Here is a 25,087-nt window from a genome sequence, read left to right on the forward strand (position 1 = left end):
CGTTGTGAGGGCAGAACAGCTATAGGCGCCGTACGAGGCAAAGGCTAGTTACTTTCAATCGATTTCCTGTCGTTTATATCAAGTAGAACGTCGTGCATCAAAACTCGAATCCTCTAAGTAATTTAGAAACCTCGAGGGCGCGTTCCCAATGAAAATAATATAATAGTTTTCGCTGATAACGCCGAGCGCTTAATTGAAACATTAACGCCGTACTGGTGACGTCGGACTTGCCCCTCCCGAACGAGTTTTTCCGTTCAAATACTCATCAAGTTGCTCAACTCGTCGATACGTAACACGTTCACGAGACGCCGAGCAATCTATGTGGTCAGTCGATACCATAGGATTGACCGTCCCGCACGTATTTATTATCAGCTCTTCGCTCTCGCGCGAGAACAACATAATCAAATATGACCTCCAAACATCTGTCAACCGGTGAGTGACTCATTCAAGTCTGTCGAATATCGCCCATTCCGTGTTCGAATAATCTTCTAACTTTTACCAAAATTTTTCAACAGGATCGCCGGATCCGCCCTTGGTACCTGGGAAATTGCGATTGTACAGCATGCGATTTTGCCCTTACGCTCAGAGGGCCCAACTTGTATTGGATGTGAAAAAAATTCCGTGAGAAAAATACAGTTTTTATACACGTGATTATTAGGAGTAATATAGGCGTAAGCGAAACAGAATGTCGTCGCCTCGTTCGCGAAGGGCAATAATCTTTACTAATAATCAGCGGCAGACGGCGAGAAATTCGATGCGGACGAAGATTTATCACGCTCGTTAATCTTCATGAGTTGACAAATTTTGAAAGCGAGTCGATGATTATTTTGCTGAAATACTACAGATTTTACCGATAACGGCTCGATTAACGTTACGTACATAATTCAGGTACGATGTGGTTTGGGTGAATTTAACTAAGAAACCGGAATGGCTGGCTCAGAAGAATCCATTGAGCAAAGTCCCCGTGCTGCAACTGGAGGAAGGTAGCATATTGTACGAAAGTCTGATCGTCTCCGATTTCTTGGACGAAGCGTTTCCGGAAACTCCTCTCTACCCGAGCGATCCTTTGCTAAAAGCCAAAGACAAATTACTCGTCGAAAGATTCAACTCCGTGATATTACCTTTTTTCAAGGTATGATCGATTAGATTCTATATCGTTGCATTTCGTCGCGATGACCAAGTATCTGATGATCTTTTACGATTTTAAAGATCGTGTTCAGCTCAACGGTGCAACCCGAAGAATCCGCCGCGATATTGGACGGTCTTGAAATCTTTGAAAAAGAACTGGAGAAAAGAGGCAAACCTTTCTTCGGGGGAAACAGACCCGGAATGTTGGATCTCATGATATGGCCGTGGTTCGAGAGATTCGAATTATTGGGAATTATGAGCGATGAGAAATTCGTCATTCCTCGGGGGCGTTTTCTCAGATTGGTGAGAATTGTCGAACGACGTATCAAATCTCAATTACGTCGATTCGACGCCACTCCGAGACTCATTGTATTTATTTTCGCATAGGACAAGTGGGAAGATGATATGAAAGTCGACGACGGAGTACGAGTGAGCTTTTTAGATGTGGACAAGCATGCTAAATATGTTCAAACACGAAAAGCTACGGGTACTCCAGCTTACGACTCCATCTTGGAATCGTAATTGACCTTATCACGGGCATGCCGAATCCTAGAATGCCGAGAAAGCTCGGGGGGGTAGAAACGAGGCTGCCGTTGCCATCTCGCGACAGGGTGGTGGACTTTTTAAACAAAATACTTCGCCCGACTATTACCGACCGTGTTGCGGAACGGGTAACAATTCGAGTCGGAACTTCTTCGAGGATTCTGAATATCTGAAAAGATATTTCGACCCCCTCGGCGATTGGCGAAGGGTTAACGACGATGTATGAAAATAAAATGAATAAAATTCAACGGTTTTCACAAAATCATTTCATTGTACAAGTCAACCGAACGTGACAATCGAGTTATTTATTATATGAACAGTTACTCAAATAATATTTTATCACTTCAACGTTCTATCTCTAGAAATTAATTGATGTAAATTTTTTCAACTGCGTAATTCACAGATATCTGTGAATATCCGCATAGCAACGTTACATTTAAGATAACACCAGAAACCATAATTTTTAACGATTTTTTTTTTGTTTTTGCCTTTACGTCCTTACTTTGGTTTATTGGCTCGCCGAGTATGATTTGTAGGTATAGGTTTAATATTCAGGAGTATATTATTAAAGTACAATTAATAATTAACGTGTTCAACGTTTTAAATATAAAATTACATACTTAAGTACGATTACTCCCTACATATTACATAGAAAAACATGCGACCGTACGTGAATTCGTGTGCATGAAATACGTTGCACGGTTTTTTTAAAGTTACAAAAAAAAAAAAAAAAAAAAATTCGGGTGAATTGAAAAACGTGACAAAAAAAAAAAAAAAAAACTACGATTTTGACGATTTGACAATCGCGAAGTTCTTTTTACACCGTCTGACATACCAAACTGTAAAAACGTTACATGAAATTTCACCGAAACGGAACTTTGTGACAATACCGGCTACGCGAATGCAAAAAATAAGAAAAAAAAAAAGATCCGTTCTACTGCGCCAACTTTTTCTTCCAAACTGTTTTCATTCGTAATTTTTATCTCAACGATCCTCCGATCCTGCTTGTTAACTGTACTTTTATTCATTTCTTCCATGTACTGGCGGCTTACACGGAACGGTGTCACGTAAAATATGAAAATAATAACAATAAATATCGCGGACGAAAAAGAACTTTGAAATGAAATGGTAAAAAAAAATAAAATGAAAGAAAGAAACATAACGCAAACACACAAGTTCATGAATACATACAGATTAATACGCAGGCAATAAAAATGTGATCTATGTGACGATCAAATGCGAGTCGAGACTGCGCTGCAACGACCGGAATTAATTTCCGATCGTTTATACGTAAAATTTTTTACACAAAGTAGGATTGAACTTTATTATTTCTTTTTTTTTTTTCTTCAAAGTTTGAAATCTGCAACGAGAGATACGTCATGCATACATAAGTTACTATTAAAATATGAGTCGATAATTTTCTCGCCTCTTTCTTTTCTGCAATAAAAGCTGTTGGTTAATTAATCGAATAATTAATTAATAGCGAATAATTACGTATATGCGTATATTGTATCGAGTCTGCGGTATATATACCTATAGGTGACGAAGTAGCGTAGTAGTTCGATAGGATATTTAATAAGAAATATTACACAAATATTTGTACACGTGTGTGACTTTCGGCGGCTCTATACTTATATGCGGTATCTAGGATTCACATGGGTATCGTCGATGTTACGGATGATGGTAACCAAAAGTTGCGCCGTCGTTATTCTCGCGAACCATAAAAGCCGTTAACAATCGTGCTTTCGCTATACCCAAAGCACCTTTAACGCCTCGCTGGTAGTTTTCGCCCCGGCAAAACTCGCGTTGTGACGCCCGTTGAGGAGAGCCTGCATTTCCGCCGGCGTCGAACTCCATCTTCTGTGTCTGACCTTGTTGATCGGTACTTCCGGCAGTCCGACCTCCGTGTGGCATCCCTTTATCGGCGAGGGGGCGGCCGGCAGACCGACGTCCTGAAAGGAACTCATCGAAGAGAAGCCGCTCTCGTCTTCCGCGCTGCTCACGCTCGCCGTGGGTTTCGGCTTGAAAATGGGTACGTCCGGTTCCGAGGGCTTCTTCCGTCTGATGGGCGTGGAGGACGGCGTGCCGGAAAATTCTCGTTCCAAAACGCCGGTGAGCAGCGACCTGGGCCCCGGGTCTTCTTCCTCGGTGGTTTCGGTGGTTTTACTGCTCCCCGAATGCAGGGAGGTGGCGTCGAGCGATCTCCTCACACCCGGCATAAGACACGAGCCGTTCGACTCGCTCGATACCTTGCGGAAATTGAACGACGTGTCGTGGTCGGTCCTCGAACTGGCGCGGTCGCTGCTGGAGCACGCGGAAAACGAGGAGTCGTGGAGGCTCGTGGAATTGGCGAAATTCGTCGGCAAGGACATCTCGTGATCGCAACTAGGGGACGGCGAGCCGTTCTCCTCGCCCTCCGAGGCTCGCACGAGGTCCGGCTCCCGGGTGGCCAGTAGCGACTGGACCGTCCTCATGAGGCGGAAGGCCTCCTGGGCGAGTCTCTCCGGCGGCACCTCGTCGGGATTGTTCTCCGACTGCTTGGGACGCCTCCTGTAGACGACGCCGTCGTGCGTCTGGTTGCGATTGTCGTTGAGCTCCCGCGGGTCGGGCCTCGGTGGCGTCCCGAGCGGAGTCCCGTTGTCGTTGCGACGAAGAACCGACCAAACGGACGTCGAATCGCGGATCGGGTTGCTCGTCGGCGATATCTGCGTCACCGATTTCGCCCGGGCGAAATTGGCGGAGGTCGGATCGGCCGCGCGACTCGGCGACGAGGCGTCCACCGCGTGGACGCTGCGACTCCTCGGCACTCTCAAGGTCTTCGTGCTCTTTGGATTGGATTTCTCGTGGAGGATATCGAGGCCTTTGTGCGCTCGCTCCAGAAACCTGACGACCTGACCCATCAGCGCGCGGTACATTTGCCGGTTTGCCTCCGTCTGCAAAAAACAAGGAGGCGATAAAAAGTCGTTAGCTTCGGTACGTGAGCCGAATAGCGCGATTTTAGAGATTGTCCCAAAAAATTGAACGGACCTGTTTCAGCTGCCACTGAAGTGTGTCGATCTGAGTTTGCAGAAGGACGTTGTCTATCACTCGAGAGTGCGACGTTCTTCCCGCGGCCAGCGTACCCTGCAACCTCCTGTTCTCTTCCGCCAACGTTTGGCACTCCTGGAATCGAGAAAATTAAAGATCAGAGATGAAAAAATCGATTCAAGACGGGTGAGAGTCGGAAACGAGATTCCCCGTTTTGAGAAATGATTATAACGTCGGCTGTTGCGTTTTCAGGGAATACAATCCGAGCCGAAAATCCTCGAACAAGTGAAACGGTTCGCAGTGTGGTCCGCGACGTTACGTTACACCTATATACCGTAATTACAACCGCGCCGCATAATCTTATTCCCGAAGAAATAAATCCCCGTGTTCCGGCTTATACATTTAGCGAGATTTTAATATCCTCACCTTCCCATTTCACGCTTCAGGTCGCAAATCATATCTCGTTTCTCTTAATTACACCCTCGGCACGAGGTGATTCATAAACGCGTATAATGTACCTACTACCCAACGCGGACGAAGAATCGAGTCGCAATTTCGTCCTGAACAAACAAAAAAAAGAAAAAAGAAAAAAAAAACAATTCCAACCCTTCGTACGTCAAAACCGCGATATCGTCCGGCGCGATTAGCGTTCGTAGTGCCGCGATAGGGTCTTCCGTCGTTCCACGCATATCCACACGCATTTTACGTACACGACAGGTATCGCGCGTAGAGATTATACGCACACCGCTATGCGTAACACAACGTGTAACGTTCTTCGTGACGGTGCTGAGCGGATGAGGATTCGCATGGGCGCTCGACTCGAACCGGGCACCGCCGTGTTCTATACTATCCTCTATCCGCAGTCCGAGGAGAGACCGTCGCGCTGACGTCATATGGGTTTGGTTTGAAAAACGTGCGTTATACTTGCACACCTACGATATTTGGGATACGCGTGAATTTCACATTTCCTCCGAAGAAAAACGAGGAAGAACATTCGTATCTTTGCGATCGCGCGGATCGCATATCTTCCCATCGTTATATCCCCTTCCCATCCCGTGGGATGATCGCTCCGGACCGTAATTCATCGTGTATGTCGATATAATTCGTGAGTAAGTTTTTCCCGCGTCAGTGAAAAAGTAGATGCACGCGAACGAGGGACAAACAAAGGTATCGGGGAACCAGACTGAACGGTCCAACGATTTTTGTCACGCCAGTCAAAATTCCCCTCGATACCGATAACTTCCTCCTTTCGCTTTGTCGGATTTTTGTCGCAGGCCCATCCCGATCTACCGTTGGACAACAAAGTAAATACCAACGAAGAATCGGACCAATTTTCTGGTTATTCAAAGCGGAGGAATTTCGTCGACGATCGCGTGGAAAAAAAAGTCGAAGAGTTACGAAGAGTATATGAAATCGCGAGGGAATGAGAAAGGATCAATTACAACGAAGTTCAGACGCGTAGACAGGGCATTCCATCCGGAATCGACGAACTTCTGTATCTGCTGACTATTTTTTTGATTCTCTTTTTTCAAAAGTATTCGATTCGTACATATTCCAGAAGAAGAGGAAAAAAAAAAAAAGATTTATAACAATGAATATAATTACGAAAGCTGGGAGTCCGTGTACAGAACGCTATGTGGATTGTTCCAGTTATTTGAAACATTTCACTCGCATATATTTCGTTGTATCGTTGTACTTTTGTGTTCGATAAAAAACCTGCAGAGTTTCTAAACGTAAATTTATATTGTATTATATCGCCAACGGTTCATTATACATATATAGGAAACGTATTCAATTGCGAGTACATAGGTATATATTCGGAGGCTGTGATTTGCGAAGGGGTGGAATCGGACGAGGTATTAAAATGGCGATTCAATGGCGATGATTATCCGAAAATAATAATTAACACGATCCCAGCGAGAGCAGCGATCGAATGAGGCTATAGATAAAATACATAACGGGCTGTGAGAACGAGAGGGAAAATGGCATAAAAATATGTGGTATGTAAGGTAAAACGGAGAAGAAGGGGAGAAAGTAATCTTGCACTTTCCCACGAAAGGCGGGCCGTAAGTCTCGTCGCCGTACTTGGCAAAATTTGCTTGATTCTATGTAAATTTTTTCCCCCGGTCTCGCGGATTGCTCAATTTTCGGGGCTCCGAGATACACGGGGGTCATTTCGTTACAGACGCAATCCGATCCGCGAGTCTCGATACTCGATATTCGTCAGCTCGTCTCAAAATTGGAGAAGAAAAATCTATTTCTACGATCGTTTATCGCTTCGCGGGTACAATAATGGTAATCCGAGACTTTTAACGAACGCAGTTACGAAGGTAGTCGAGCGTTAAATTTTAGTGCAATAATTTCAATTCGATATCGCGTATACCCCGGAGAGTTGATACAGTTGCTCAAGAGGTCGTTACAGGCTTGTAAACTACGTCTTTGATGTGTACTACAAGCAAGGCTTTCGGTGAAAATTACACTTTGCTCCGACAAAGCGAGTTGCAATCTGCGGATTCTGATCGAATAATAAACGAACGTTGGATCATAGGATATACTTTGAAACGCTTAACAGTTTTCGTATTGCAAAAGGCGCAGAGTCTTCTGGGTGATATAATTATGTAGCGAATTACGGCATAGTATTCGCCGCGCGCGATCCGATATTAATATTACATCGACCGAGTCGACCATTGTCTGCGGAGATGAGGAAAGAGGGAAGACAAAAGGTATGAAAAAAAAATAACGAGATACAACATAGGACCGCCGAAGGGTATAACACGACCGCGCGCTACAAATGTCCGCGATCAAAAAGTCTCGTTGCAACGCCCACGCGACCCGCATTTTTCACTTTCACCTGCTGCAACCGTCACATTTTCTCATAATTTCGACTACTCTGAAATCCCCATCTTTATACGCGTGGCGATTCGACGGTGGCCGTAACAACTGTGGAGATATGCCGGCTCTTTTCCTACCTCGAAACAGAAATTGAAAAAAAAAGAAAAAATAAAAAAAATACTCAGTTCCTCGCCACCTCGAATCCAGAAGAGGTGGGCACGGTTGCGAGGAGAGAAAAGAAGAAGGAAGAAATAAAAGTACAAATAAAGTAAGCGAGGGAATATATAAACTGCATGAGGCTGCGAAGTTGTGGTCGCATCCGGCGCACCAAAGTCAACTTATAGTATACACTATAAAAGCTACAATGAACAACCTTTTCTACGGGAGTAACTACGGCAGCAGCAGCAGCAGTCACCACTTTCAAAAGGGGAAACACTTGCCGCATAACGCGTGCACCTTGCCTAATGGAATTTTTCTCTCATGGAGTTTTTCAATCTCTAGGAAAAAAAAAAAACGCGAAGAAAACTAATACGCGTGTAGGTGTACGTGTACCACCTAATGAGAAAAAATGACGATAATAAGTTTCTAAATTTCTGTGATTTTTTACGAAACGACGTGACTTTTTTTGCGAGTAAAAAAAAAAAAAATGTACGTCGCCCCGGGGGCTTTTGGGTAAATCTATCCGCGCAATTGGATGAAGAGTATGAAAATAGAAGCGACAGTCCCGTAACGGTAGATGAAGGAAAAAGAAACACGACAGACCTTTGAAATCTGATTATTAAAAAGCCACGAATTTTACGGACACGACAAATTTGTGGTTAAACGCTGTCACCGCAGTACGACACAAGTGTGGGTATACGTACAGACGCTAATATAATTTCGCCAAAAATTACGCAACCGATCGCGGCCAATAATATCCAGGTCACTCTCGCGTTATTGTGTACAGACAATGTAAAGAGATATGAGTTTTTTACTCAACATTCACCACATCCGCCAATCATCCTTCGGTAAAATCGCGAGTCGTGAGAAATAAAAAAAACCGATCGTTTCTATTTTCTCTTATTTTTTTCTTCTCTCGATTTTCGCGCACCTTCTACTTCTCGACGTCTAATTGAAGAAGCTTTATAAAACACAAGAATTCCTACATTGAATTATCCGCGATCTCCAGCTTTGGACATTTCTTACTTTCGTAATCGTATTACGCTTTAATCTTCGAATACGCCGTGTACTCAAGGTTAGCCTTGAAACTAAAAAGAAAAAAAAAACCCACGAGAAGAAATTTAAAATGCGCTCAACCTCGGGATCAGAAACTTGCCCACCCGATCCTCGAGTTCCATCGACCGTTCATTCAAGTTTCCAAACTCCTCTTTCAAAGGAGCGGATGAAAAATCTCGGAATATCAAAGAACGGAATAAAAAAATCTATTCCCTCAGTTTTCGACAGACAAAAATATATGTATACGAGACTCCGTTGAGCGTTTAATTCTGATTTCCGTTTCAAAATCTGCCATTTCTTTTTTCTTTTTCCTTTTTTCACGTCTCTTGTTTCTGAAAGTCTACATGTAATTCGACTTCAATGCAGCGTTGAAACCCCGACTAGACTTTCCAGGGGGCATCGGTCGCGTCAGTCGCTTCGCTTGGTTTGCTGTCACCCTGACATACCGCGAAACATGTGTCTTCGGAGGTATAGGTATACGTACACTACCGATATACCTATACCTACTACACGTACGCGACATATATAAATATACTCGGTATATACATTTCTGAAATGCGCTCTCATTCAGAGTTAGCGTCGTAAAATAGAGCAGTTGGATATATACCTACTCTCGTACGCAGGGGATGCCTCCTGAAACGAATTGCGAGAAAACGAGAGAAAAGTGAAGGAGAAGGAAAAACGATCCGTCAGAAGTATCGTGTGGTAAAAAAAAAAAAAAAAGAAAAAAAATGGAAAATAATAGGCAAAATAAGAGGAATCGAATCGCGGGACACGCGAACTCGTCGAACTGACACGAAAGTTTCTCGCGAGGTATCGATATTATTGACCGAATTTGCGAAATTCGAGACCCGTGGATACGCAAACTTGATATTATTCGTAGCATCGCGTTGCCGATCGCCGTAGCTGGGATACACAGACGTCGTCGAGTTTCTATTAATCTTGTACGAGATTTAATTACAGCGTTGTAAATGCCAATCAGATAGACGCGAAACATGAATCCTTTCAAATTATATTCGTACCGTACAATCCAAGTTGAAACGAATCGAACATACTTTCGAACTCCGGCATCTCATTGAACATAGCAACAAAAAAAAAAAAAAAAAAAGAAAAAAAACAAAGAAGAAGAAGAACCGAAAAGCTCCTTTCTTCACGAAGACACGTCATATCCCGTGGAATAACTGCATCGAAGGGAAGAGACGTCGTCGTCGTCGTCTATTTCGTAGGAAGTGCGACGTACCGTTCGAGGACGACAACAACCGCGACAAGGCTCAAAATATACCGCGTCGCAAACTTTCCAGTCGTTTGTATTAGTTCACCGATTGTTTCAGTCGGAACTAATGGCCGACTATTTACTCCACCGTGGAGGAGAGAGACCGAACAGAGTTGCCGAGATAGGAGGACTCGGACTCTGAAAAGACTTATTAAGAAATCGTCGCGGTGAAATTTTTTTAATGCAATTAATTATCGCCGGCCGTTGCTGCAGGCGGTCGACGACGACGATCGCTGACTCGCTGGAAAATCGGAGGAATCTCGGAAATTCCGGATTTTCGTCGCTCGATTTCGTCGCGGATTCGACTCCTCGGTAACAATTTGGAAAGCAATATGCCGAATTTTTGTCATCGTCAAAGACCAGATCATATTCGGGTCGTTTCAGACGATCGAATTCTCGATGGCAAAAACGTGAAATATATAATAACGCAATCGCGGCGGCGATTCGAGGTTCTGGAATATTCCGGATTCGTAAACTCCGAAGAAAAATCACCGAGATACTCGATCGTCGTACCGTTTTTTCCCTCGGATTCCGCGCAGCTTAATTTACGGAGATAATGCTCGCGTCTCCCGCGTGAAAAAGCGGTGTGGCCAACGGTCTATAAATTAGTCGAGGATTAAAACGACCCGCGGAGAGAATCTTCGGGCGAGAGATCTTCTTCTTCTTCTTCTCCTTCTTCTTCTGCTGCTGCGGCACGTTTACGTACACTATAGCTGGTCGACGCGCGAGAATACACGTCGTTGTACCGCTCCGATTGCACCGGAATGCACTAAAAATACGCTCCACCATGGCGTCGAAAACACGGCGGCTGGAGGAGCATCGCGACACGCCTTGGAACTCCGTCTCTAGTATCGGTGTACGATCGCGGCGGAACCGCGAACTCGAACACCTGTTCCCCGGCTACCGGGTCACCGGGAGTCCAACGCGCGAACCGAACAACTTCGCCATTTCGCGTTGTACAAGTCATCGGAAGCTGGAGGTGACCACCGCCGATCGTCATCGACGGAATCGAGTCATCGCGCGACGGAATGTCACGATCACCAATGGTTTCCAAAGATCATCGACGAACATTTAATGCTTCGATTTTAAGAGGAAACTGTCCTATGCTCGCGGTGGAGAAGAAGAAGAAGAAGAAGAAAGGGTCGCCAGTCGATCGACTCTACTCTCCTCACCCTACGCGATTCGAAGGCGTCGATTCCCCGTGGGTTTGACTCTACGACGCGTGGTCCGGTGTTACGGCGTTTCAGCTGGTAATTAATATTAACTACGTCGCATTAAATTTAGACCGACGGGACAAATTCCTCTCGGATGAGGAGGTTAGTTGGTAAAACGGAAAAACGAACGAGACATTTTCCGTGATGAGAAACTCACGGGCTGAGAGAACCACCGCCAAAAAGAAACAACACGTGGAGGGACGACGCTCAGCGCCGCGACGCCTTCTCCTCCTTGTTATACCGCATTCAGCAACGGTGGGCGGCGTGAGCCACGCTGCGTACGCGCGTTCCATCCGATGCGGCTCTCCCCAACACCGTCGCCGCTCAAAATTCAACCCAATCCCTATGGAAATCGATCCAACCCCGACTGGGTTGAAAAACGATCCATCCTTCGGAATCCACTAGTCGAATACGCAAACGGATATCCGAAGCATCGCGACGGATGTTGTTTCCCTCGTTTCGTCGGGGGGTAATCTACATTTTACACGAGCGGACAGACTCGCCACTTAGAACGATCGGCAGGTAGGTTTTTTTGGCCATCGACGACGATAACCGGCGAAGTGGCGAGTTTCAAGGACTGGAACAAAGCACGCGGTGTAACGATCATCGTTCCACGGAGCACACACACGGCCTGCCGATTGACTTCCGAATACCCGAACAACAACACGGAGTGTAAATATACACGCCGCGGCGAAGCCGCTCGTTTCTCGTAACTCGGAATCATCTCATTAGCATTAACATCGTCCGTGAAAAGCGAGAGCGAGCTCTTCGCGTAGCAAGCGAGACAAACGTCGAATTTCAACCAGTGCCGGGTGGTGGCGACGCGCTCCTCCTGCGACATCGACGCTAATGTAATGTAATGTAAGATTCGCGACGAGAACGGAACGAGGAAAGGGGGACGGGAAGGGGTGTCCCGGTGAATTTTCGGGGGCGTACCGAGGCTTTCCCCGAAACCTGGAGATCTCGAGGCTACTTAGAAGGCGATCCAGCCGTCTGAGAATTAGCGCACCCGCACGGGGGTGCCCCGCTAATTTTTTCTCCGGTGTAGAAAGGTCGAGATGCGATTACCGAGGCATTCTAGCGTTCACAGCGTTTATATAACATGCTCTGATTATCGCCGTACGTCGGGCCGATTCAGCGTACCCACCACCTACCGCTCGAGAACACCGATTCCGACTATACGTATGTATAGAGCCTCGGAATAATTTCTACAACGATTCGAGGAGCGAAGGAAAAGTAAAAATCAGTCCGTCGTCCGCTCGAGGATGACGCGAGTCGTGAGGACGTCTCGAGCCGTAAGGTCGCATCGCGAGGATCATCTTCACGTTTCGTTGTACCTCGCGTATAATAATCTACGCAACCCTGAATTATACGCGCAAATGAGGATCGCGTTTGCCTCTGTTATTTCGTAATATCCACACAGCGGCGTCTAGGTATCTATAGAGGACGTACCCGACCAATTGTAGGCAGGCGAACGAAACAACGAACGAAAAAAAAAAAAATAAAATAAAGAAATAATTATTTTTTAGCCGACTCATTAGCATAACGAGCTGCTAAATCGACGCGAGATCGGCAGATCATTCGTCGATGATACGGCGTTTATCCGACGCGCGTTACCTGCGTACACCGGAAACTGATCGGCATTCCCTCTGTACCCCGCCGGAAGTTTGATGCAGTTGAAAACACCGGTGATTTTCGTAGGTACGTACGTACGTAGTACTACGCGTAAACGCGATATTCCGTACGGATTCTGCTTCTATTTTTCTATATATTCTTTTTTTCTTTCTTCCGCGTCAGACAGACGAGCGAAAGGTCAGAGTTTATTCGGCCATTTCGTATTTCCGTTTGATTTCGTTCCTTCGCCCCTAAAATAAGCGTTGGTACGATAATTTGGGCGCGTTATCGCGTGAATTATTTCACCCGCGCGTCGAGAATACGAGTCGGAAGTGGGTAAAATTATCCACAGCCGAGTATAACCGCGAGACCGGAGGAGCCGACTCGGCTCTCTCGAAGAATTCTTCGACTTCCTGACCCAGATTTTCCGTAGACACGACGCATCTCTCGGACCGTGCACCGGCGGAAGGAAAAACGGGAGTGGAACCACTCGGGAACGCGGTTCGTACAATCGCGGGGGTAAAGTCCGAATCGTGTATCTCCCACGCTAGTCGGAGAAAAAATCCAACGGCGCGACTTTTTCTTCTCATTCTCCGACAACAGCCGAGGTGCGTGTCCGAAACATGGCGGCGACAAGCTGCGGAGGTTCGCCAGACGTCGCGCGGAATTTTCTCAAATTTTCTTTTCCTTTTATCGCGTTACATCCCATCCGGTCTCGGGAGCTCGTGTGTAACGTTGACCGGTTAAATAAAGTTTCCCCAGAGTTTTCACGCCGATTTCGTTAGATACGGCAGAACTCGTTCGTTCCTCCTTAAGCTGCAGTGCGTGTAGCGTCCGGATGTAAAAAGATTCGGTGCGTGATCGCCGGGTGAAATCGAGACCCGTAAAATTCTAATTTATAACGCGAATACCGCCGCCATAGGTATACCTACATTTTATACATTGAATCGTTGTTTCGCTTTTCCTCGGAAATTCATCGTTCCCTCTAATGTCTCCGTCGTTCGCGGATGTCACGGAGAGATTACGCGAAGATGCGAGCGATGAATGATCTCATTCGATTACGATTTTATGAAACGTACATATATATACATATATAACTGGATTGTACAACGGAGGGCGATTTGTTCATCTTCTTCAACTGATCCCACGAAATGGTTGGATTTTGCAACGCGTGAATAATGCACAACGGCAGCGGCGAAGTATAGGATCGAAGGAACCCGTACAACGCGATGACGACGATAAAATCCGAACGCCCGGGTTGTTCCCCTTTCTTCTCTACGAGGAGAAACCGCACCGTTTAACTCGCGCGCGAAATATATATGTATAATATATAATACGTTATTTTTACCATTGATATACAACCACCCATATTCCATGAGCTGCGCACACTTGCGCGATGTGTAATCCACGTCGCGCCAAATGAATGAATCGCAGATACGTATGTAATTTCATATCCCAAGGACACGGTCCACCCAGCCCTCGAATATTGAATATCAGCTAACTGGCTACAATACACGGAATTCATTACACCTGAATTACACGCGTACACATATTCATACACCACGTGTGAAAACGCGAGACGGAATTGCTGATCTATTTGTTCGATTCGTCCTCCGCGTCCTACGACATTTTGATAAAAGTAAGAGGTACGGTGTTTCCCATCGGCTGATTTTAACGATGGCTGGATACCGTCCAGACGTCGCGGTATAACGAATCGCTATCAGAGGTGGACGGTCGTCCACTGTCCGGAGGACGCTGCTCTATCGCAACCTGCACATTACACGCGGTACCCGCGCGACACGAGATATACGATCAGCGTCCGATAACCCGCAATATCTATGTACTAAATATCGCTGATTTATGGACACCCGAGAGTACACACCACGCGCGACGTCCGTGTGGGACGAGTCATTTTTTGGCCAATTTTTCACGGTTCGTTCGAGATCCCGATGAATTTTACTCTCGCCTCCAGGTACATGGCTCATCCGATCCTTGAGCTAAATTCTCGATTTACCGCAACGGCGTTTGTCCCATAAATGGTAGCGTCGTCGTCGCTGCACCTCCGCGGAGCCGTGCAACGTAATTAATTCAATCACCGCGTCTGCGATTAATCTGCTTTTTTTTCTTTCGTGCAACGGAAAAAAATGAATCGACCGTGTAACGAGCGCACAATTGCGTCAAATGCGATTCTGGAATTTTGATAAATTACATTATACGTATGCATACGTATGTACGGGGTGGCCTAAAAAAAAGCTGATACAGATTCTAATGATCCAAACCCGAATAAGGGTGCGAAAATTAGATAAAAAAATCCAAACTTGTTTACCCAGGTATACGAAAACCGCATGAGAAAGCGAAACTCTGGTTTGATGTATATTTTTTTGTTTAAATTCCTAAAATTTCTCGTCGGCTGTCGACAAAAAAAGCGCATGAAAGAAGCGTGTCCGAACGAAAGTAGGTTGTGTTATTACGAGAGAGAAGTTTAGCCGTGTCAGTTCGAATTCGTCGTGTAGCGTTCCGCGGATTTCTCGGCCCACCACCACCCTGTAAGGATAACGCGTTTCCTCGGCAATAGCTAGCGACGCTGAATAATATCGCAACATTACATTATCGAATATGCGATGCATAAACTGGTGTCTCACTGTTCAATGTGCATTGCAGCGATGCGGTATACCAGCTATATATTTATTACTGCATCATTTTGTGCCGTTGTAACGCGAGTGCGGGGTAAATCCTAGGTCATGAGAAAGTGCATGTATACCGCGACCGCTTCTATTTTGTGTATTTGGATATACGACGGCGAGGAGACGTAAATTTATGTGGACTGCATCGTTGAGATATTTAATTAACCTGCTGTATCTTATCCTGCACCTGTGTACAGGTATACCGCGATATTGTACCATTTCGACGAATTTTGCGTTTTTTTCTTTCACGCTGCGATAATTTATCGAGTTCGTTTTTTTATCCGGGCTTTTCAGTTTCGATTTCAAAGAGCACGCGATTTTTCTAGATCGCGTTTGAGTCGGAAGAGAAAAAATAAAAGAACAAAGGGCATCGCCGTAACGAGTTGCGTAAATCGGTCGAAACGCGATCGTTCTCGCATGCGTTTTAGTGACGTGAAAAATAAAAAACACCGTAGACCAGAAATGCGCGTAGGATTTATGTAGAGCACTCCGCTAACTCATCGTACAATTATTATTAGATACATGTGTTTGAAAAACCCCGCGAGCAGCTAGGGCTCTACCGATATATTTCCGTCAACTCTCGTCAAAATTACGCCTTTGAAAATAAACACGCGAGAACGATAACCGAACGCCGCAATAACGTGGGAGAGAAAAGTGAAAAATAAGAAATGAGAAATGAAAAATGAAATATTTAGAGAAACAAAAAGACGAGCTACGGCCGCCGCAGCGACGCACGTCGTGTCTTAATTAGATACGATCGAGCCGAAGTGAAGTAGACCGAATATTTAAGGGCTGCTGGTTTCAACCCTTTTATTCGTCGATTTCGAGCGTTGAATATTCGGGCGTTTTCTCAAAACCGGAGAATCCGGTTCTTTCGCGTAGCCTGCGCGATTCGGAGGAATAGGAACAGCGGTGTCGTTCCCTCGTTCGAGCAGTTGTTTCGGTTTACTGTTAGCCGAAGAAAACAAAGTCATGTAATAGCCGCTGCTTTGTCAGTGTAATGACTCGCTCGCGGTTCACGGAAGAATTATTTCAGTAGAAAAAAAAAAAAATAAATGAATCAAAACGAACACCGAGGCGTTAATTCGGCTCTTGAAAAAAGCATCGTTACACACGCTCCGACCGACCGAGGGAATCCGACGAACAAACGCAGTTCCTCCAGCCCCTGGAGAAACCAAAAAAACCTCCGTTCTCGATTCCTCCATGTAATTCTCGCGACCGATCGCACGTGCACTGAAAACGATCCTCCGAGTATGACGCGCGCTGTACGGAGGGTACATTATACACACACGGTTGATACATGTAATAAATTTTAAGCGATTCTTTATATACTCGGTGATTATTCCACTAGGTGGACAACTGGGTAAAATAACACCGCGTCTCCGTGTCCACCTCGGTTTGTATGATGTGCAGAAATCTAACCTACTGCCTGGACTCCTAATTACATCTTATATCTATTAATCAAAAGCTTCCGGTTTATTTTAACGCGATATGTATACGGACGTACATATACGAAGGTGCAGCGTACACGCGAGCACGTCCATCCCGTGGTACGTCGTGGTTTTTTTTTTTTTTTTTTTCACGAGCGGATCGCAGGTCCTTGAACGATTCGTTTCCATTTTTTCTTTCTCTTATCGTTTGCCGCGAAATCATCACGTAACACGATCGATTAGAAAATCTCAATCGCGATAACCTTGCGACGCCGAGGAGATTTCGATGGAAAAAAAAAAGATATTGTCGGTACGATCGCGCCGTGTCGTTAAAAATAAAAAGAAAAAAAGAAAATAGAGAAGCTTTCACCCCTGCGAGGGCTGAAAAAGAGATTCCCAGGCGCGCTCTCGTTTCCCTTTTCTTTCTCTCTGCATTCCATCCGCATATCTCGCATCTGCGGATTAAATGAAATGACAATAATATACACGGCGAATGGCGTTGACCGGTTGCCTGCCACTGCGGCTAATTTCCTTTCCATTCCATCTGCGATTACGTACGCGTATCGTAACGCACACGTATTATATAATAAATATTGATTACTGATATTTTTCAACCCGCCTACCCATGCCTGTACAGGACACACGATCGATGCCCCCCTTCCAAAGTAAAAGTACCCCCATAATAGATTTTCAGTCTTCAATTATCATTACGCAATCTCAAATCGAACTTACCCACATACAATATATAACGGTGTATAGTTTTGTCTTTGACTATACAAATTTCCAGACAAATCTCATCTCATTTCTTCCACAGCGTAATTATATACACATGAACAGGAAACGTACGGTTATGTTTCTCGTACGTTGAAAAAAAAAAAAAAAAGCAAAAAATAGAAAAATTTAATTCGGATCGGCGAGGGTCGATAAATTGGCCCGATCGAATCTCGTATCTCGGGAACAATAGTTCGTTCGGAATCGTTGAACGACGGGTCGCGGGTAGCGCGTAATTGAAAATGAGGCTGCCTATACCTGCATTTCCCCGGTGCGATTGCCGGGCGTGCGGACGACGCGTCACGTAATATCTTAGGTGGCGAAAATCCGGGTAAACGTGTGCGCGTTGCAAAATTACACACGTACGTAGATATCTGTCCTATAGGAAAGGAGGCGGAAGAAATGACGAGACGTGTACCGTGTGCGAGCGACACCGTGCGCTGTGCGTTATTGCATCGGTGTATATTATATTATATTATATCGTATTCGTGCTGCAAGGCGGACGGGCGATACGCGCAAGACGAAATACCTCTATGTACCCGTACGTTACACACGAAGGTACGGGAGGAGATTGGAATCAACGGTAAACGCGAATGGTTCTTAGATTTTGCGAAGGGATTGGTTTTATGGGTTCAAGAACCCGCGTGAGAGGAGTCAACTCGGTCCGAAGAGAAGAAGATACCGCTGAAGAAATCTCCGCTGCATGAACGACGAACGACCGTTAGCGACTAGAGTCTCTCTGTGTTATATGTCCTTATTTACTTTTATCTCCTCCCAGCGTAATTTGCCCGATCCTCTCCTCTCGTTGTTCTTGTTCTTCTTTTCCTTTCCGCCTTTTTCTCCTCCTCCTCCTCCTCCTCCGCTTCGTCTCGTATTGTAATTTTCGAATCGAGCGAATCATATTCGACTAGAAGTGAGTGAGAAGAGAGCAAGACTCCTCGATGTATAAAATCGCTGGATTTAAAATAAAGTCGCTGCTACCCTCGAAAAAGGACCTCGATCGTGTAGCGGTGGGTTCGATATAAAAGGTGCGAACCGGACCGGCAACCTCATTAGCAAAAGCTGGAGGAACAGCGACACCCGATATCATATTGCTAAAAATAAAACACTACGTAACGTGCGTATCATGCCCAAATTGAGAGGGCGAGATAAGATCCGTGCTTTTCGAAGAATTTCTGCCGATGCCCGATAATAATATATGGCTATAATCAGATCCGATAATATCTTCAGATGTCATCTACAGTCCGCTCTGATCCTTCGAAATAGATAATAAATTGGAGTCTCGATTTCGCGACAAATATTCGTTCGATCAAAAAACGCGATATAAAAGAAAGAAAAAAAAAAGAAAGAACCCTCGTCTTTATCTTATCGGACCTCATAAATTCCGATGCATTTATATTTAATATCCGATAAATCGTGTGAATGCCCGCGGGCTACGGATTAGCGGGCGAAAAATATCGCGAAAACTGCACAAGGAAGAGAGAAGGAGACGAAATATCGTTGGATTTATATTTCCGGAGTTCAGCAACCCCGCGAGTGTAACTAGATTACATCTACGAGGGAGACAATAACACCCGGTGCAGCTTGGCGGGGTTGCTGAATTCGCGAAAAAAATTTTAATCCCTCGCATATTTTAAAGCAGCGACGATCGCGTGCGTTCCACCCCCAGACACACCAATCATACCGAATTGGACTGCATCGCGTCGCGCGATATCGCTCCGTTTTATAAGATTAAATTTTAATCCGTTCCGCTCGACCGCCCCGATATTCGCAAAAATTACATCAGCAAATTCGCTTCGCTTCGCTGCGAACTACATTTTGGAGCAGAAAATTATTTTCGCTTTTCCGATACCAGGCGCCACGTACGCGTTCAACGAAAGTGCAATTTAGAATCGCGGTTGCGGATTCGGGGTGCGGCCCCCGGGGGCAGCCGGCGACTCGAAGATTAATAATTCAAACTCGACTATCCCGGATTCCGGAGGTCGCGTATTTCTGAAGTAGCCGCGACTGCGGTCCCACGGCGACCTACGCGGTTTTTTGTAAATCAATAGACGAAAGCGGAACCTGAATGAAAAGTATACGCGCCACGACCCGCACACGGGGGAAAAGAAGCGATGGAAAGAAGAAGAAGAGAAGAAAAAAAAAAAACAAACAAAACCAACCATGGATAGACGAAAAAGAAGCAAGTTTGTCCAGCGAAACGAGGTCGTTTACAATAAATATGTATATACACGGGAACGGCAATTTGCGCAAAGGACAGCTGGCTGCATCGGCCCGTTCCCGAGGGCGAACGACAAAACGAGGGCAATAAAATCACTTCGTCCCTGATGCACGGTGTTTTCGAGAGAGGAAAAAAAAAAAGAAGAACACATTTTTCGTCCCCGACGTACAGTCTTCGGTGTGAGAAAAACTTTTCGTCGCACCTCGTTCGATTTTTATCGAGGCGCACCTTTCGGGGATGAAGGACCTTTTTTCTCGAGCCACCCCGTGGACTGGTGTATCTAAGATCTGAACTCCTGAAGGAAATTCATAGCTACTCTCGCCCTCCTTCGTGTCTCGAACGTATATCCACCTTTTATATCGGTTAGGTATTACATACCTGTATGTACGTGAATTTATATGCATATGGAGCGTATTCCCCCGGCGATGAATTGGATCTGCAGCGGCGAATGTTGCGAATAGGTAGTTCGTTGACCCGGACCGCTATTATGTACATTCTTCGCGAATGAAACTGGCTAATGTGCAGGCAAAAATTTTACAATACAATGTACGCGTTGCGATAATGTGATCAGAAAAGAAAAAAAAAAAAAAATGGGCAATGCACTTCGAGTGACGAAGAAGAGCTGCAAAGGGGAAAAAAGAAATGAAAGAAGAGGAGGGGACAAAAAAAAAAACAAATATTGAACAAAGTGAAATATCCATCGCAGAAGGATAAAGAATTGAAATTTCTCATTAGTAATCAGCAATCGTAATCGGTAAGAAGGGTCCGTTTTTTATTGTTGGTACAAAGTACACGAGGCGCCTCTAACAGTGCGTGGCTGTTCGACACGCACGAATCCCTTCCTTCCTTTCCTGGCTCTGACTCACCACCTGCGAGCATACTTTGCCGTGGAAATAAAATAGGATAAAATGAATTTAGGAAAAAAAAAAAAAAAAAACAAACTGGACGAGACGGAAGATGGAACGCGTAGGTGTCGGACGAACTTCGACGGATTAACGGTCTTTCGAAATTTCGCACATCCTCGGAGAAATTAAATTCGTTTTTTTGTTAACAATCTTTTTGTCTTCGCAACGCCTCGCGATTAACCGTCTATCGATTGACTCGAATTCCTTAACGCAAACCGGGAGGTAAAAACACAAAAAACATGTTCGATTTGTCGTAAAATTTGGAGACTTTCCACGCGTCGGACGTGTACGATATGTGGTTTGAAATAATCTAAAAAACGGTTTTTCAACCCGTTCCCACAATTCTTCTCCCTTTTTTTTTTTTTTTCTAATCTATTTTTTCACGACTACGTGCGCGCCGAGTCGGCGTACAACGCGGGACACCGGAAGTTCGCTTCAGCCCCTGTCGTAATTATTATCGGTCAGAATGTGTAGCTACACGACATACACACACGTACGGTTCTTTACGGCGTTGATATTTTTTCAGTCCTTTATCTTTTTTTGTTTTCTCGTTCATTCGGGTTCACCGGTCGAACGGAAGGGCGAACGAACTTTGATGAAATTTTGGAAAAAGAGTTTTTCCACCGCAGCTTCGACGACGTTGCGTCGGCCGGAAGTCAGGTGACCACTCGCATCCGTTTTCGTTTCACTCGGTGGTCCCCTCGCATCGTCGTTTGCCGCGTCCAACATCTTTCATTGTTATTAATTCCCTCTCGGACGAAACGGAATCTTCCGCGTACGGGATTCCTCGTAGACGCCGCGGAGGGAAAACGCAGCTGAGATATTAGGGGGGGGGATCCTGAACGTACACATGTATGCACGTGGATACACGTATACGCGGGCTCAGGTAAAGCCGAAAAATTAATTCCGGGCTTTTCCCAGAGTCCCTGAAATTTCTAGCACCTGTCCCTGCGACGGGTCGTATACCCGCGTTAAGTCCTGGTAATAGTTTTCGGTAGGTTTGGCTTCGTCGTGGATCGAAGTGGCACGGACGCGCGTATATTCCGGGGCGAGTTGGCGCAGGGGGTTAATTAGAAATGTTAAACATCGAAACGGCAATCTTTCCAGTTCCCATTATTTCGCAAACAATGACGAGGCATCGCTTCCATTATTTCGGCGGAGGGTAACGATTTCTGGTATCCCATGGCGTTCTTTTGTCCCGTGTAATAGTGCAGGTAGATTTTCACAAATTCTGCATAATTATGACGCGTGGATTAGCGAGCTAAAATTTTCTCCGTTGTGTTGTATACCTATACACGGATTTCGAACAACGGGGACAATAACAATGCTCGAATAATAAAATTACCTTTGCAAAACTTCCATTCGTTTGCGCGACAAAAGATTCGTCAGATCGACGAAATTTTTCTTCTTTTACCTTTATTTGGATCACCGGAGATAACGCGTATCTCGATTCATCGATGGTGAAGAATTTTTATCTTTTTATTCTGAATTTCGGTGCTTTTCCATACGGAGACGGACTCAATGGGAGATAAGAGCGTCGGAGTAACTAGTTCAAACTACTGAACGGTGTGGTGCGTTTTATTTGTACATCGCGATTATAATATAAAACCGGCGATAAAAGATACCCCCGCTATCGAGTGTCACGTTTATACTGCAGCTCAACGTACGGGGACACCGTGTCGAATACATATAGGTATAGCTAAGAAAACGATATTAATTATCGCCGTAATTCGATGCCACAGCGACTGATTACGATATTCTATTATACAACGCAGCCGCACGATTTAGTCATTTTGAAGAACGAGGTGCGTGCCCTTCCCCAAGGAAGCCTCGAATGGAGAAAAATTATGTGAAAAGAAGGAGTAATTTCTCCGTTCGACAACCCGCTCTACGGTAGTTCCATTATTTCGACGATCATTGGGAAGAAGCGCGAATAACGTGGAGATAGAGTAACAGTTAGAAATTCCGGTCATCGACCGTAAATATCCGCGATCAATGAAACCGTAATGATATATATATATTTATTTTTTCATCTACTCACCTTTCGAAGTTTGTTCACTTCTGTCGCCGCGTCATTGTCGGTAGCGCTCTGTACATGGAAAATATAAAAAACGGCATTAAGTTGGAATTGATTTCGGCGATGAAAAACTTGATATCAAAAGAACAGAAATCGGGCCAAGGATCGGTTCCTAAATTAAAGAGCGTTTAAAGTTATACCTCCGTATTTCGACACGCGATATGCGATCCGGTTCAACACCGGGCGTACAGTACGGTAAACAATAGGAAAAACCATCGCCAGATCTCTGTTTATTGTATTTAAATCGAGTTGCAAAATGATGTGGCCTAACCACGCGAGGATCTGGTAATGTACCCGGAGATTTGAAATAACGGCGGTATTGTAGTACGGAAATTTTCTTAATTGCCAGACTATAGAATCTTGAACCGCCTTGCGCAATTCTTTGATATCGTACTTATCGTCGTGATGAACGAATTTGTCCTCACGATCCTTGCTCACCGCCCTAAATGAATGAGATAAGATGCGGACTCGAATGAGACCATCCCCATTCGAAGTTTGCGTACATTAGGGTGGTCCTTAAAAAGGTTGTTTTCGAATTTCGATCCTCCCAGGGGTTTGGACGCTTCCAAATAAATTTAAAAAAATTTTCTGATAATCTGAGCTTTCGATAGCCGAAGTTTCTTATGGAAATAACATGAGAATAGCATGTTTGCTTCTTCGAAATTTTATGGGTCGTTGACAAATGTATAGAAAATTATGGAAATTCATATTTTAATAGACAATTTAACGCTCTACAAAAAAGTCTTGTATGATTTTTCCCTAAATCTACTGGTTTGAAAGTTGAATTCGAGGTCAAAGTTCAATTTACATAAAATTATCACTGGAATAACTTTGTAACTTTGTAAACAGTCGATTTAGCGAAAAATCATAAAAGACTTTTTTTCTCGAGCGTTAAATTGTCTATTAAAATATGAAAAATTTCACAGGACAAACATGTTATTCTCATGTTATTCCCATAAGAAACTTCGGTGGCAATTCGGACTATCTTAGAGTTGATATTAAAAGCTCAAATTTTCAGGGAATGTCTTCAAATTTGTTTGGAAGCGTTTAAATCCCCGGGAGCATCGAAACTCGAGAACAACCCTGTCAAGGACTACCCTAACGTACATCCATAGCGATTATCGGGAATTTGGTCCGTGGGAACGTTCTGCTTTTACCCTGTTTGGATGCATTGTAGTAGACATAAAATCGCAGTAATTATTCAATTATTTACCTCGTGGATTCTCCATAATTTAACGTCCGATGTGTTGCAGCTCTGTTTGCCACCGGTGTGCTGTGATACAAAGTTGTTATTCTTACTGTCGGTGTTGACGTTGCAGTCCGTTGGTTCTTCGGCGATGGTTTCGTTGTTCATGAAACCAAAATCGAGGGATTTTGTCTCTCGAGAGTTCATTGCAAAGGATCGCGCGAATGCACTTTTGTAAAATGAAGCCGGTGACACCTCGCTGCCAACGGCAAACTCCACTTTTTGCATGTCGACCATGGCTGAACTGCACTTATTATCTAATTTTTGGCGAGAGGGAAAAGTTCGAAAATTCGATAGACGACTCTCCGTTAAATTACAACGGACAAAATATTGCCTGCACGATTATGAGAGGCGGATTATCGGGGACCATCTCACTCGATCTGTTTACTGGAGGTGAAGAGAAAAAAACAGTTCGCGCACGCACTTCATGATCGTTACATTAAAACATTGCACAGGGCTTGCACTGGTCAAATAACATAAATCCTTCCCCGTATATCGCTCACGAAAAATCCGATCCACCCTAAATTTAGCGCGCTTTTTATCGGATGTCAGAACACGCGTCACACGCCGGTCGCACCTCAGCTGATCCTTGAAACTTCCAACGCCGACACGTGCTTCTTCCACCCCGTCCGGAGTCAAACTGCCCGATGGTTCGTACAGGAGCCTGAGTAACCGGCACTCCTGAAGTCTCGCGCACGCGCGATGCCGGATTCGAAGGGTTTCGAATTTGATTCAAAGTACCCGCGAACACCCGCCCCCCTGTTGTTGAAATCGCGGTGTACCGATTTTTTTCCATCGAATATCAGTTTGAAATGTATACCTGACCCACTGGATAAGTCAGGCAAAGGACCGAGGGGTATCAATGGTTGGTTACTCGATGGAAATGTGCAGAAATTGCATAGATACT

General features: G+C 44.9%; 2 protein-coding genes across 2 annotated transcripts; one reads left to right on the plus strand and one right to left on the minus strand.

Moving 5' to 3' along the window:
• Positions 1-271: 271 nt before the first annotated feature.
• On the plus strand, positions 272-1,933 carry LOC105692545 (pyrimidodiazepine synthase-like). The gene is made up of 5 exons (XM_012411829.3): positions 272-432; positions 516-621; positions 889-1,132; positions 1,210-1,431; positions 1,516-1,933. Exons 1-5 carry the CDS (start codon positions 408-410, stop codon positions 1,648-1,650), a joined length of 732 nt encoding a protein of 243 aa, XP_012267252.2. The 5' UTR covers positions 272-407; the 3' UTR covers positions 1,651-1,933.
• LOC105692477 lies at positions 1,923-25,013 on the minus strand. Its single transcript, XM_012411703.3, has 4 exons — positions 24,148-25,013; positions 22,899-22,946; positions 4,699-4,833; positions 1,923-4,604 (listed from the first exon to the last, which is right to left on the minus strand). The coding sequence occupies exons 1-4, from the start codon at positions 24,415-24,417 to the stop codon at positions 3,420-3,422; spliced, it is 1,638 nt and encodes a 545-aa protein (XP_012267126.2). The 5' UTR covers positions 24,418-25,013; the 3' UTR covers positions 1,923-3,419.
• Positions 25,014-25,087: the final 74 nt, after the last annotated feature.

Source organism: Athalia rosae, chromosome 2 (assembly GCF_917208135.1).
Source record: "Athalia rosae chromosome 2, iyAthRosa1.1, whole genome shotgun sequence".
NCBI classification, from domain to species: Eukaryota; Metazoa; Arthropoda; class Insecta; order Hymenoptera; family Athaliidae; genus Athalia; species Athalia rosae.